The sequence below is a fragment of the Quercus robur genome, chromosome 7 (assembly GCF_932294415.1).
Source record: "Quercus robur chromosome 7, dhQueRobu3.1, whole genome shotgun sequence".
Lineage (NCBI taxonomy): Eukaryota > Viridiplantae > Streptophyta > Magnoliopsida > Fagales > Fagaceae > Quercus > Quercus robur.
The window spans coordinates 287,103-301,937 of NC_065540.1; the positions used below are offsets into that span (position 1 = coordinate 287,103).

A 14,835-nucleotide genomic window follows, 5' to 3' on the forward strand; every position below is an offset into this window, starting at 1 on the left:
TGAAGATAAAGAGGAGAGCGGAGAGCGGGTATACGTGTGTGGAGAAGAAGAAGAAGAAACATATAGATGAAAAAAAAAAATCAAAATTGAGAAATATTACCACAATATTTTTGCAATAAATCTTAAATGACAGATTGTTCTTAGCTAACATTGATGAGTAAAAATAATAATTTCAGTAGTAGGTTCAAATTAAAACTAGTAACAACTTACCACATATGATTCTTTTGTGAAATTATTACAAAAATGTTGTAAACGTAACACTTCTTATTAAAATTAGATAATCTTATAACTCATATTGTTGTAACAAGTGTTCAATGATATTTGTTAAAAAAACATTATGGGAAAATTTAAAAATATTACTGTTGGAAGATTAAAAAATATGGATATTGAGAATTTGAAAAATATAATCATTATGAATGGATGAAGTAAGATTAAAAAAAGAATAAAGAAATAATGAAAAAATAATATTTTAATGGGATAGAAAAAATATAGAGAGTATGTTAGAAAGTGTATTTGAAAAAGTAAGTAAATAAAAGATAAAAATTACTATTCATATTCCAAATTGTACAAAAATTTGGAGAGATGGTTGAAGATACTCTAAGTGGTGTCTTTTAAGCCACACCACCGATATAACACCAAATGTCACTAGATTACTAATGAAAACGAACAGCATGACTAATAAGATAACAAAATTAAACATGATAGGTCAAAAATGATAATTTTGCAACGTATGCTCTGTTTGTTTCAACATTAACGTTTTCTGAAAAATGGTTCATTTTCCAAAGAGCATTTTCTAGAAAACTGTCTTATTTTCTAGTGTTTGGTAACGACCTTGAAAATGCGCCTAAGAATGTTTTCTGGTGTTTGGTATGCAATTTTTTTTTAAATATTTCTTGTATAATTTAAAACATGTATATTATGTAAACTAACCAATGTAATCATTATAAATAAAAAACCAAGAATGAATTTGGTTTTCATACTAATTAATCTAAAATTTTGACAATAGATACAATCAAAATTAATTAGTTATCAAATTTCATGATCTCTACCACTCATCTTGCTCATATATATAGACAGTAACGTACGTACACACACACACACATATCAACCTTTTGTCTACTATGGTCAACCACAAGTCTTCAATATTACTCTAAATTATGTATTTACATAATGTACTGCATAATATATCATCACTACATAGTATCTGCCAACAAAAAATGTATTTGCCAACAAATGCAATTCTCCTAAACAATTATCATTCATTATATAACAATATTATTAGTCCACGGTAAAGATTGTCCCATGTAAAAGCAATTTAGAATAATATAGGTACTATGTTTAAAATTTTCATCTTTTACTTCTTTCATTCTTTCTTCTTCTTCTTCTTCTATTATTTTTTTATTTTTATTTTTTTGCACTTTATGTACGAAAAAGAAGTAACTTCCGCTTGGAATCCATCAAATCGAAAATTTCTTAGAAAAAAGAAAATCGAGCTTGAAATTCAAAGCAAAGAATTGGGATTTTGGTAGAGAGGAATGAAATAATTACAGCTAAAAATTTGTTCTCCTTTGCAAGTCGGAGCTATTGGTTGATTAGTGAAGTAAAGAAAAATCTAATCAGAGAATTGTGTTACAGAGGGGAAGAGAAACATGGAGAAAAGAGATAAGAGAGACAGTTAAAGAAAGAGATCTATGGGAAGAGGAGAGACTAGAGTTAGTGACGGTGAGGATGTGAGGAGAGAAAAAGCAAAGAGAAGAGAGAAAAAGTGAGAAAACTTACCATGAGAGAGAAAAGGCGCCAAAAAATTATGTTTCTCATGGCTATAGACGAAGATAATATTTATAGGAGATGCAACAAATGAGAGAAATATTGTTTTCCAAAAAAAAAAAATTGGAAAACAGCTTATAGAAATTAAGCCTTATTTTTATTATAATTTTCCGTTGACCAAAGATAGTTTTCCATTGACCAGGTTTTTTTTGTGTTACCAAACACTGGAAAATGAGGAAAACTATCTTTACAGAAGGTTTTCCAACGAAACAAACAGAGCGGTAAATTGTCAAAATAAAAATTATTTTAAGATGAGTTGGATAAGAACTTTACTGTAGAGTTAGCTCTAATAATTCTAGGAGAGCTTAAAGCACAGGATGCAATAGGCAATGAGAAGATGGAGGATGATCTTAATTTGAGTAGAGAATGCAATGGGCAATGAAAAGATAGAGGATGAGAATCTAAATTTGATAAGTAACCGACAAAATTGATAATCTAAATTTGCCCAGTTTGAAAAATCTTTTCTGTAAAAAATATCCAAATAAAATCATCGCATTCCTTTTGGCTCATCTAATATGCTCTGCTTTTCTTTCCACCACCATCTCCATCTCGGTCTTCACCTCCACCTCCACCTCCATCCAAACACAGTATCAAAAAAGAAAAAAAAAATACCGAAAATTAAAAAAAAAATAATAATAAAAGGATAGCGTGGGGCCGACAAAACAACGAGCCTCGCGCCAAAATCACGTGGACGAGACGTGGTGCTATCCAAGTCAGCATCAACTTATCACGCGCCCCTCACAAACATGTACTACAAACAATGTTTCTCAGTTCCACGACCAAACCAAGTAAAAATTTGACTTCATTATTCATAACGAACCCGTAAAGAAACATAAATAGCCTTTATGCTACGAAACTGGTGATCACACGCGCTCTGTAGCAGCTCCTAGTTTCACATGCCAAAGATAAGTAGAAAAAGAATAAGAAAGAAACAAAGAGTGAGATAGAGAAAGATGACACTCACACGCTGAAAGAAAGTTACTTTATTCTGGGATATCCTGGAAGAGAAAACTGTTCCGATAGTTCTGGGTTTCAGAGACTAGCTCCTATAGTTCTGGGTCGAGATGAATGAATATAACGAGAACCCATCTGAGATTAACAGGTTTTTATTTTTGTTATTATTTATTGAAGTTAGTGCATATTTTTGAGTTAATGAACCTATATGATGATTCCAGCTTGTTTATATGTGTACTTATTGTTGAAAATCAGCTGAAAGTAAGTAAATTAGGAGTGTATTCTTGTCTTGGGTTGTGTTTAATGCAGAATATTTGTGTGCAATTATGAGTAATTTTGAGTAGGGATTAATGGATCTCTTTGTTGGATCCACTACTTGCTATGCCATTACTCCTTGCACTTAGTTCAGAAAAAGAATTTATATGGTTGATTCTATGCCATGTGCTCAGGCCGTTTCACATTTTCTATAAGTAAAACCTATTTTGATCAACAAACTATGATATTTATCAATTGATACCTTGTCAAAAGGACTATATATGTGGGATTAATTTTTAACTTAACAACAAGGGACTATCAGAATAGGTATGTATGAGTTTTGAGTCTACACATAAAGGGAAGCGTTAGAATAACGATTAAGCGGCTCAATTAACCCTTTCCTAATGACTTTAAGCTTTTGGGACAAATGATAGTTTATCAGGGTTCTTCCGCACGAACTGAAGATAATTTTTCTGATTCTGTATTTGGTTCAAATTAATACTCTTAAAATTTTGTATTAGGGTCCTGCATTTATTTACCAATGAGTTTACTGGTGCTTATAACTAAAGGCCTCACGTTATTTATATACCTTGTATTTTTTTTTTTTTTTTTTTGTTGAAAATTTTACCTCCTTTTGCAACAAAGAGCATCACTAATTCTAGGCCAGTGTGATTGGGTTCACATATAGTGATTGTTTCCTAAATGTTATCTAGCATGGGTTTTTTGATCTAGTTTCCAAACCTAAGATTGGGATAAGCATGTCAATGAAGAACAAACCAAGCTTCAATTTCTCTCTTCTATTTTGAGCTTGTGAAGACTAAAGTGAGTTATATTATGTGCATTGCCTATTTTTTCTTGACTAAATTATTGCTACATATAGCTTTCAGCACAGGCCTCTTGTTATCCTTTTTAATACTTGCTTATCAATCTTCAGCTTCCAAGTCAATAAAGCTTTCAAAAATAACGTTATTAGCTTCAACAAGAAAAGAAAATTACATGCGGAGCAATTGGGATTACCCATACCAAAGCATGGATGCTGGGATCACAGCTTCGCTTCTGAAGATGTCACTGTGTTTGAAAAAATTCCTAAAGCAGAGAGCTTATGTACAAACATAATCAACAGGAAAACAGGGGGAGCAACCATGGTCAACAATGAGTCAGAACCTGAATCAGGGGAAGGTAGCAATAGCTTTGCTGAAGATTCAGATTCTGCCATGTCTACATATGATGAAGCTAGACTTCAACCAGAGTGTGCAAACACACATCTATCCGATGGGCCATCCACTTCATCTGTTAATTGTCCGAGCAATTGTGGTAAGTACTACTCTTTGGGTTCCAGAAAAGACAAAGTAGCATTTCTTAGTGGAGGGAATCCTTCTTCCCATCACGATGGATTACAAGCATTTCAGAATGCCGAGGATGACCTCCTAGAATTTGGTAACTATGATGCAGATTACAATTGCTTGGAATATGGAGAAAGTATTGAAGATATTCTCTACTCCAATGGGGCTAACCCAAATAAGTATGTTCTTTCATCTGGAAGATGGAACGTAAACCAAGGTAATTTAGGATTCAACAGGAAGTGTATTTGTGTGGCTTGGAGCTCAATATATGTGATCATGCCTGTGATGTGCATTTGTATGGGGGTTCATACCATCCCATCTTCTTCCTGTCAGTCATGTCTGCTAGTATTTATATGTAATTTGTTGCATAAAGGATCTATATTATACTTTTTAGGGTGTGGAGAAATAATTTCGTTTTTTGAATGCAGATGCTCAATCAGGCACTAGGAAACCAACTATTGATCAAGAATTCGAGCAGTACTTTTCCATGCTTATGCTGTAGCAGCAATTATGTTGAAATAATCATATGCATCTGCTGTATATAAATTTTGTGACTGACATAAATATGTAAACAGCTTGTTATTTTTGGTCATTCCAAATGATCAATGTTAGACTACTCTTACATTTTCCCCTCCCCCTGCCTTACTCATCCTAGATCTTGCTTGCATGTGTTACAGTATAGGAAACTCTTTTTTTTTGTGTCCCAGTACTTGCGTAATTTCTTTATGTAGGTATCTTTCCCAAGAATCCCTTTTCTCCTTAAGATTAGAGGTTGATAAAAGAAAACACCTACAAACTCAAAGCCCTGGGCTAGTCCACTTATTTCCTCCAATGAGGAATGTCTTCTCACCGAAGCTGTAAAAGTGAACATCAACAATGCTGGTCCCTTGGGGTGCACTTCAAGGAGGTAAAAATCATCTAAATAATTTTTTTTGTTTCTTGCTCAGTCATTTTGTTGCCAATGTAAATATCTCTATTTGGAGATTCATGCTCAGTCATGAATCATGATGAGTGATAAATAAAGATCCATGATTCATCCTATTAGGAACAATTGTGTGGTCAACAATTATTTGTGAAAAGTCACATTAAATAAGTGTCAATAACTAATCCCTTGATGGAAGAAGCTTATAAAGGACTAACATTAAAATAGAGATAAGAAGAATTCTCTCTAAATTTGGGTTTGTTCTTCAAGCACTTGAACAATTATGGCTGAACAAATGTTCCACTATCCCGCTATGTTTATTCTGTATGAATTTTTCTTACGTTGTGATATTAGAGCTTCCTTCAAACTTTATTGTTCTCTAATTTTAGTTTGAGAGAGAAATTCTTATCAGAATTTGTATTGTTAGATTAGTTTTTGTATTTTGTAGATTGTAATTTTCTCTACACATTTTCCATATGTTTTTATATTTTCCACATGTGATTTATAATTAGTTAGAATTAGTTAGTTTGTTAGTGATATTTTCTTGATTGTTAATGATATTTTCTTAGGCTACCTCTTGTATATATAAGAATGCTTTTTCTTTTTCTTTTTTGAGAAAGATATATATAAAAATTGATGTAATTAATACACATTAATAATACTAAGAAGTTTATTTATCACTCTCTATTTTTTGACTTGGTATCAGAGCAGACTAAAAAGATTTTAAGGCAGTTATTGCTTGAGGATTGTTATTAGCAATGAAGGTCCCTGCAATCTTAGTGAACCTCAAAATAGTGGATGAGAATTTGGAGAACCATTGTCGAGATTCTTGCTTCAACCCATACAATGACTTATTGCTACTGACAAACCTCAAGCAATAAATATATTATATGCTCTGATACTATATATCACCTTAAGGTTAGTGGGAGTAATTATATTTTCCTATTCTTATATGTAGATGATATTGCACTTGCTACAAGTGATTTGAGTTGTTACATAAGGCATCCTATATACTATGAAGTTATAAAAGAAGCATTATGGGTATGTTTTAAGGGGGTAGATTATGTACTGCAGCCTTAACAAGATTTTCTATGATAATTGAGTGTATAACTATTGAGTTAATTATTGTTGATTCCATGATTAAAAATTTGCTGGCAAAGCAATATGGAAGTCATTTGGACATGTGACTTATTAGTGTCTAATTTCTCTATAGTGGTTCTATGTTTTGGACATAAATTTGGTTGTTCTTAAAGAAGAAAAATACACGATTTTTTATTTATTTAATTTTTGCACCTATATGTATACATTTTTATCTAGAGGATCCAAATAGCTAAGTGGAAGTTCATTTACATTGAAATTATGACTTATAAGGGGCTGTTTAGATTTGCAAGTTTTCATCACTCATAACTCTGTTTTCATCACCTATAACTCAAAACTGGTGGGTCCCACACAGAGAGTTTGTTTGGCTGTGTTTTCAGTTTTGTTTCCATCATTCAATTCTCTAATTTTTGAGTGATGAGTTAGCAAAACTGAAAACAACTTTTAGGTGTTTTTGAGTTATGAAAATAGAGTGATGGTGGCATTTTTGTAAATATATTCATATGGTGGGCCCATTTTATGTGTTTGGTCTTTTCCTGCTAACAAACTATTTTAGGAAAAAAAAAATTAATACAACTTTTATGAGAAGTATAAAAATTGTATAAAAAAAATTAATTACCTTTTTCCCTCATAAAAAAGTTTCTAGAAATATTTCCTAAATTAATGTCAGCATTTGTTAACCTTTCCACTTAGAAAAAATAAATTATACAATTTGGAATTGAGCAATTTGACATGCTGGATACACTAAATTCCTTCCTATTCTAAATATGGTATGAAAACTGTGTCGTAAAATTGTTTTGTTTTAAAATTTTAAGAAGAAGCATGCAATTTTATTAGGGAAAAAGGGAAAGTCCATAGACCAAAAAGAAAAAAAAAAGAAATTCACACCTTGATTGATTTGGCAAATTATTAACAATAGGAAAAAAAAATGATATTGATAATGGATCTAGATAAAAATTAGTAAAAACTTATCAATTCAATTGTTATGAAAAATTTTGTGAAATTTTAATGTTTATAGCATGCTAAAGGAAAAAAAGGGGGGAGGGGAGGGGTGAAGGTGGGCTATTATTGATTAGGGCTGTAAATGAATCGAGCCAATTATGAATAACTTGAGCTTGGCTCGATAAGAAGCTCACTCACATTTGTTTGTTTATAAATAAACCAAACTTGAGCCTTAATTTTAGGCTTGTTTAATAAACAAGCCGAGCCTAAGTAAAAAAGTTTGTTCACAAACAAGCTCGTGAGATATAAGTAGGGCTGTCCAAATTCATCCAAGTACCCGACCCACCTGAAGAACCGGCCGACCCGAATACTCCGGCGGGTCGGGTTTCAGTTTTCCTCCCTTAAAACCAAAAAACCCGAACTGACCGAAATATTTCCAGATTCCGGCCCAAAATTTCCAGAATTCAGCGAAAAAACCCAAATTTTGGTGATATTTTTCCAAATTTCGGCGCTATTTCCCTTAGATTCGATGAGATTTTAACCGAAACTGGCGAAATCTTATCCAATTCGTTGAGATTTTCGCCAGATCTGGCGAAATCCCATAGAATCCGGTGAGATTTTCGTCGGATCTGTGTTTTTTCCACCATTTTCTCGCCGTCCCAAATCCGACCGACCCGCTCGCCACCCATTGATGTTCTAAACCGCCCAACCCAATTACTCTGGCGGGTCGGCGGCAGGTGCCTTTTTTCTCCACCCGATTCCGGCGGGTCGGTTCCAGGTTAGGCACAAACCCGATCCGTGGACAACCCTAGCTATAAGGCTTGATACAAAACAATTCAAATATAGACCAATTTATAAGTTTATATGTGTTAGCTAAATATTCGCATTACACATACCTTAATAATGACATGGCCAACATGAGACCACTACCCATTACCTTAAATTTTTCATTCCCTCTAGACTCACCAAGAACGACTTTAGACTTTAGTTATATTTAAAAATAAATAAATTAATTAAGTGTTCCACATATGATTCTTCCCCATCAATCATCTAATATAAAGTCATGAAACATGTTAGTATTTTCCCACTCATAATAGTTAAAATCAAGTATTTTCTAGCTCTTCACCATCTAACATGAATGTAAAAATTGTATTTTGAACAATTACTGAAACTCTAGACAAGAAAGGATGAATAAATGAATTTAATTATGTATATTTTTAACTTGAATAATAGCTATTCATTAGTAAGATTAGACACATGATAAAATAAGTAAACTATTTTTTTCCTTCTTAATTTTAGAGATTTAAGCAATTGATAATGTAATTTTTTAAAATTTTAAGCTCAAAAGTTTGACTTGAGCTCGAGTTTGAGCTTGATATTAAGTTTGAACTTGACTTGACTAATTAATCAAGCCAAGTTAAACTCAAGCTTTTTGGCTTTCTCACAAACTCAAGCTCAAACATCATTTTTAAGCTTGTCACATGCTCGAATCATATTTGAGCTTTTGATTTTTTCTAACAAGCCAAGCTTGAACATGCATTATTCAAAAAAAGGTTGGCCCGTTTGGCGTTTACGGCTCTATTGTTGATTAACGTGGGACAATCATAAATGCAACAAACGGTCCAGATTGGGCAAAAATGAGGTGCAGTGTAGGTCTGCCCGAAGGACCAAAGGGCGCAATGTAATTCAGAATTTCTTTGGTAGAAGAGTTCGAATAATCTTGTTTAAGTGTTTTTAATATACGCGTGGGTGAAAAAGTGTGTGAAAATGTGTGTAAGTGTGTTTGAAATGCTCAAAAAATTGCTCAAAATAGGCTACCAAATGGGCCTTAGGATTTGGAATTGGATTGGCTGGAAAGAGAGAGCTGTGAAGTGGGGCCCAACGTGACGCGACAATTAGTCAATTTCCGGAAGCTCAAGGTTCAACGCATGAGGATATAGATATAATTATAGAGCACTCACAACAGTGGTGCTATATTACTATATTGCTATATTTTAGCTCCTCAAACACCAAAACGATGCTCCAGCAGTGGAGCTAAATCTATTTTTTTTAGTTTCATTGCTACAGTGCACATTTATAGATAGATGTGCACAATTCATTAGAGCTAAAAAAAAAAATTACTATTTTATTCTACTGGTGATTAAAATAATTCCACTTGCACATTTTTTTTTTTTTCATTCTTTTATCTGTGCCTCTCTCTCTCTCATTCACTCTCATCTCATCTCTGACTCTGAAGCTCATCTCTCTCAATTCACTCTCTCAACTCCAATGATTAAACTCCGGTATTCACTCTCTCAACTCCGGTCTCTCAATTCACTCTTTCAACTCCCACTGAAGCTCGACGTCACCGACCCACCAGCCATCCCAAGCCGCCGATCAGCCTTAGACCCACGCCACCATCTGCCTCAGACCCACTTCTCTTCCGCCAATCCACTTCAAGTTAGTTCTCTCTGTCATTTTGTAGTGGATGCTTGAGATTTTTGATTTGGGTATAACACAAAGAATGGGTATATGATCAAAGAATGTGGGATTTTTGATTTGGGTATAACATCAAAGAATGTGTTCAATAATTTCTTTTTCTTTTTCTTGTTCTTTCAGTTTATTATTTTAGATGCAATAATTTTTTTGTTATTCTTGCTCAATGAAAAGTTCTGTCATTTGATCTCAGAGCATCCATTCGTTTTGATTCAGAGATTCCATAAATGGACAAAATGTATTTGTATTGGAATGTATTGGGAATTTTATGTTTGCAGGAATTTGTTATGTGGTTTTCTTGTAATAAAAATTCTTGTCCTAGTTTTATGTCCTAGTGGCGGTGGTGGCGGTGGCAGCGGCGGCAATGGCGGTGGCGGCAGTGGAGGTGGCAGTTGTAGGTGGTTGTGATTGTTGTTTATTGTAATGGATATATTATTTTATTGTGATGTTTATATTATTTTATTGTGTTGAAAGCTAAAATAAATCAACTGCTGTCGCATGTATGTAGGTAAAATAGATAAAGTAACTTTTAGTAGAGCTAAAAATTTAACTTTTTAGCTCTACTGCTGTGGATGCTCTAAATAAAGCATAGGATAATGCCATGACCGACGCCTTCCACTTTACGATTTTTGTTTTCAATAACAGTAAGTACTGACGCAACCAAATTCACATCTGAATGTATTTTTTTTTTTTTTTTTTGCTTGACATTTGAATGTGATAGGGATAATAATAGATAATGTTAAAATTATTACTCTAATTTTAACTACTTGTCAATATATATATATATATATATATAAAACCGAAACTCCTGACCTCTCCACAATTTTTCACGTCAACATTACTTAAATAAATATAATACTAATTAATTAATCTATATATATATATAACTTGTGTTTGGATTCAATTAAGTAGACTAAAATATTAAAGAGACTCGCGTTAGGATTAAAACACAAAAAAGACTTACGTAAGGATTCAAAAGAGAAGAGACAAAGACTCATGTTATAACTCCTCTCTTCCCACCTCAAAACCCTAGCAACCTTACCCTTTTGGGGAGGGGCAGTTGGTTGGAGGATGGTCCCTCCACCCACCACCCACGTACATTAGCTATGCATCCATTAATCCTTGCAAAGAGTCATAGACAACCTATCTCTATATAAAATTATAAATAGATGGAGATGCCACACACTCTTTCTGTAGCAAAAGGGGAAAACCAAAGACACATCAGAAAGAGCAGATGAATCCATTCATCCCTCACTCAGACTCAGAGTCGCTGAGATGGACGGCCACATGCTGGGCAATCTTCATTCCGAAAGCAACACGTTATGTAAGTTAGGTCAATAATTGTTAAAAAAAAAAAACCACTTCAATAATTGTGAAAAAAAAAATTGTATTACTAGGTTAATTTTAAGACGTCATACTTTGTATCAAATTCAGGAAAGAAAAAAAAAAGGAAATAGATTTTAACTTATAAAGTTCAGTTTTTATAATGTTAGTTTTGTTTATAAATCAAACATAGTAGTACATTGTTCAACACTTAATATTTATATAATCAATTTTCAAGTCAGTGTTCAAGAATTAAACCAAAATTCTAACTATGCAATCATAAAAATACTATTATTGGTGTGAATTTTATGGAGTTGCAGTGTTTAAGATTTAAACCAAAATTCTTTTAAATTAATTATAATATTTTGTTCTCAGTAAATTTTCTATCTCTTTAATTTTAGTATATTGTGTTTCTTAAGCTATAAAGAGATTTTTTTATATATATATTTTAAAGTTTGTGGGATGTAAAGAGATCTTTGATTTCGTGAAATAGTTTATACTCTCCTTCTTTGAATTGATTTACTCACTATCTTTGGCACTTGCCATTGGCAATTACTCAAGCCACTCTTATAGACCAAATTAAATAATTCTCCAGTCACCATCATTGATAAATGAGAAATCAAATCAAGGTTATAGGTTTTTTATTTGGTCCAAAAAATTATTTGCTTATTTGTTTTTTTTTTTTAAAGCAGAAAAGAAAGTATGACATTGGTTTCTAGGGTTTTTGTTCGTGATCTGATTCCATTAATCTAGGAAAAAAATTACATTACTTATAAAAAAAATTTAGGAAAAATCTCAGATTATATTTTTTCTCAATAAGTATTAAAAAATTTCTATTGTCCATGAAATTGCTATTGTCTATTAAAAAATTGTACATGTAGATCAATATTTATATTTCTTAACTTGGCATTTTGCACCTATGGCTGAAATTTGTGTGGATCTTTGGAAGCTTAGAATTCTTTTCTTTCATTCACCATGGTTTTTCATTGAGTAATTTCTCTCTCTTACTCCTCTTGATGAGTTTTGTATTCGATTAGAAGAAAGATTTTTTGCTTTGAAGGTCATGAAGCACCTGTCTCATTTTATTTGTCCTCACCACAAGGAAAACATTCAGGTAAGACACATAATCTATTTTAAAGTTTGAATAGAAAAAACCATATCATACAAGTGCAAGAGATAAATTTTTAAGGGATGAGCTTGATTGTTTCTCATTGTCAATAATAAATCATTTTACTGCAATATCGGTAATTGTTTAAGAAATCCGACATGTTCATATTGCTATAGAATAGAGAATGGTAGAAGCTAACTTTATTACAACTACTTAAATTGAGTTGAGTTAGTTGACTTAATGTCATACAATTGCAAAGTATTGCATGAAAGATAATGAAATTAATTATTGTAATTTTTATTTTCTTTCCATGTTTTGAATTTTCTCTATATTATTTTTACAACTGAGTAAAGATTGAGAAAGTGATATTATTACTCTAATTTGAAGTTTAATGCGTCCCCCTCAAGTCATGGTCTTTATTTATATATTCATGGTTGGTCTTTATTTATATATTTCAGTTTATATTTTTAACCATTGCTGAGAAATTAAGGTTTAGTTGCACAATATGTGTAAATTCTAATGACAGAATAAGCCCATATTTTTGGGATTAATAGTTTATAAATCCTTTGCATGACAACAATGAGATTTGTATAACCAATCATGTTTTTCAGAAGGCTACTTTAAATAGTGAGTCAATGTGTTTCTTACATTTGGATATTAGTTAGAATTGCTTTTTCAAATGAGTGTATACTAATAAAAGTGAATGTGTATAAATTTTGTTTAACTATCCCGTGCATCGCACGGGATGACGACTAGTTTATATATAAAACAAGTTTAACTACTTTAAAATCTTCAAAACTAATACGGTAATTTATGTGATAATGATTGGTGGACTTCAAATATAATAAATGAATATTTAAAATATATTTTTGTGATTGGTAATACATTAATTTGTAAACTCTATGTAATCAGGGATGGCTCTGTTTTGGTGAAAAAAAATTTGCATTCCTATAGACACCCCATTTTGTGGTCACTCACAATACCTTTAAAAATTAATTTTAAATTAATATGAGTTCTTCTATGAAAAAAATAATAATAATAATTAATGAGTTGTTGAACACCCCAGAATAGTAAATAAATAAGTAAATAAAAAACTTGACCACCTTAAAACAAACTTTGAACACTCAACAAAAATTTGAACTCATTCAAAATAAAATTTAACCTCTCCAAAATTTTGGTCTGTTGAACTTGAAGGTTAATTTTAGTAATTTGCATTGAAACAACAAATTTAGGTCAATAGTTCAATTGTCAAACTGCAATTTTATCAAAGTTTAATTGTGATTTTTAAAATTGTGTTTTCAAAAGGCATATTTTAAAATTGCTATTTATTTTTATTAAAAAAAACACACACACACACACACATTTTTCAAATATCTAGTTTATTAGTACTTGCTTTAGTCTTTAACTAAACTAGTTTGCAACCCCATGCATATGCATGGATACACTTAAAAATATACAACAAGATGCATAATATAATTCTTATATATATAATTTAAATACTATTGATAGTCATTTTTATATTTTGTTAACTCATTAAAAAATTTTGTAAGGATATTATTACGTATAAAATGTAAATTGTCCATATTTATTTATTTATTTATTATTGTGAAGCACTTTTTTTTTTTTTTTTACAATTCATTTATTCTAGACACTTTGGTTTTTGTACTTAATAACTCATTTGGATGAATATTTATAACGTGGTCCCACGTTTGATTCTAAAATTAAGAAATAAAACTCTTTAAGAATAAATATTTAGGACACATGGCGCAAAATTAAAACTCTAATTTGGAATTCTTATTTGAGTTTCTCTTAACTTTACCTATTATTATATATATAGATATATAGATTTGTTGAATTTATGTAATTCATTTTGTTTATACATATATGCACTAAAATAATGCCTAAATGCTTCATTGAATATAATTAATGTCATGGTTAAGAAAATCACTTGTATTGCAAGATTAATCTTCTAAGCGAATTCATATTAACTTGAATAATCTTCTTTCAGATCTTAGGATATAAGAAAATGTCTCATATTTTCATCTTAATGATTAGGATGAAATAAGAAGAGTATATTTACAAATAGGTTCTTGTGTACCTTTTAGCCATGATTTCCCAACCAAAAATAAATAAAAATAGTGGAGCGTTGCATCTATTTAATCTTGATTGGTTTAAAGAATGCAAAAATTGGTTGGAACATATTTTGTTTATATTGTTATTTATTTAAATAAGATGTTGATAATTGAATAGGAAATTAGTAGAAGTAGATGAATGATTGATGGGTTATGCATATTGAAAAAGATGTAATTGATAACATTGATAATGAAACTATTACACAATAATTTCAAAATATAAAAACTGTAGAATGAAAAATTTTATACTTTATGTATTTACATTTTTTTTTTTTTTGCGATGTCAATATATTCATATTTTATTTTTATTAATTAAAAAAAAATTTAAGTTCAAGTTTTATTTTTATTAATTTTTTTTAAAAAAATTTAAGTTTAAGTTTTATTATCATTATTATTATTTTAAAATTTAAGTTTCTTAACAAACACCATGAAAAAAATTGATAGAGTCACCACTGC

General features: G+C 31.2%; 1 protein-coding gene across 2 annotated transcripts; it reads left to right on the forward strand.

The window, feature by feature from the left end:
* Window positions 1-2,672: 2,672 nt before the first annotated feature.
* On the forward strand, window positions 2,673-4,995 carry LOC126691576 (protein FAR-RED ELONGATED HYPOCOTYL 1). 2 transcript variants are annotated; one of them, XM_050386598.1, is made up of 4 exons: window positions 2,681-2,929; window positions 3,971-4,350; window positions 4,489-4,596; window positions 4,808-4,995. In XM_050386598.1, the coding sequence occupies exons 1-4, from the start codon at window positions 2,892-2,894 to the stop codon at window positions 4,879-4,881; spliced, it is 600 nt and encodes a 199-aa protein (XP_050242555.1). In that variant the 5' UTR covers window positions 2,681-2,891; the 3' UTR covers window positions 4,882-4,995. The 2 variants fall into 2 exon arrangements, with proteins under 2 accessions (XP_050242554.1, XP_050242555.1); XM_050386597.1 differs by having other exon boundaries at window positions 2,673-2,929; window positions 3,971-4,596.
* The last annotated feature ends 9,840 nt before the right edge of the window (window positions 4,996-14,835 follow it).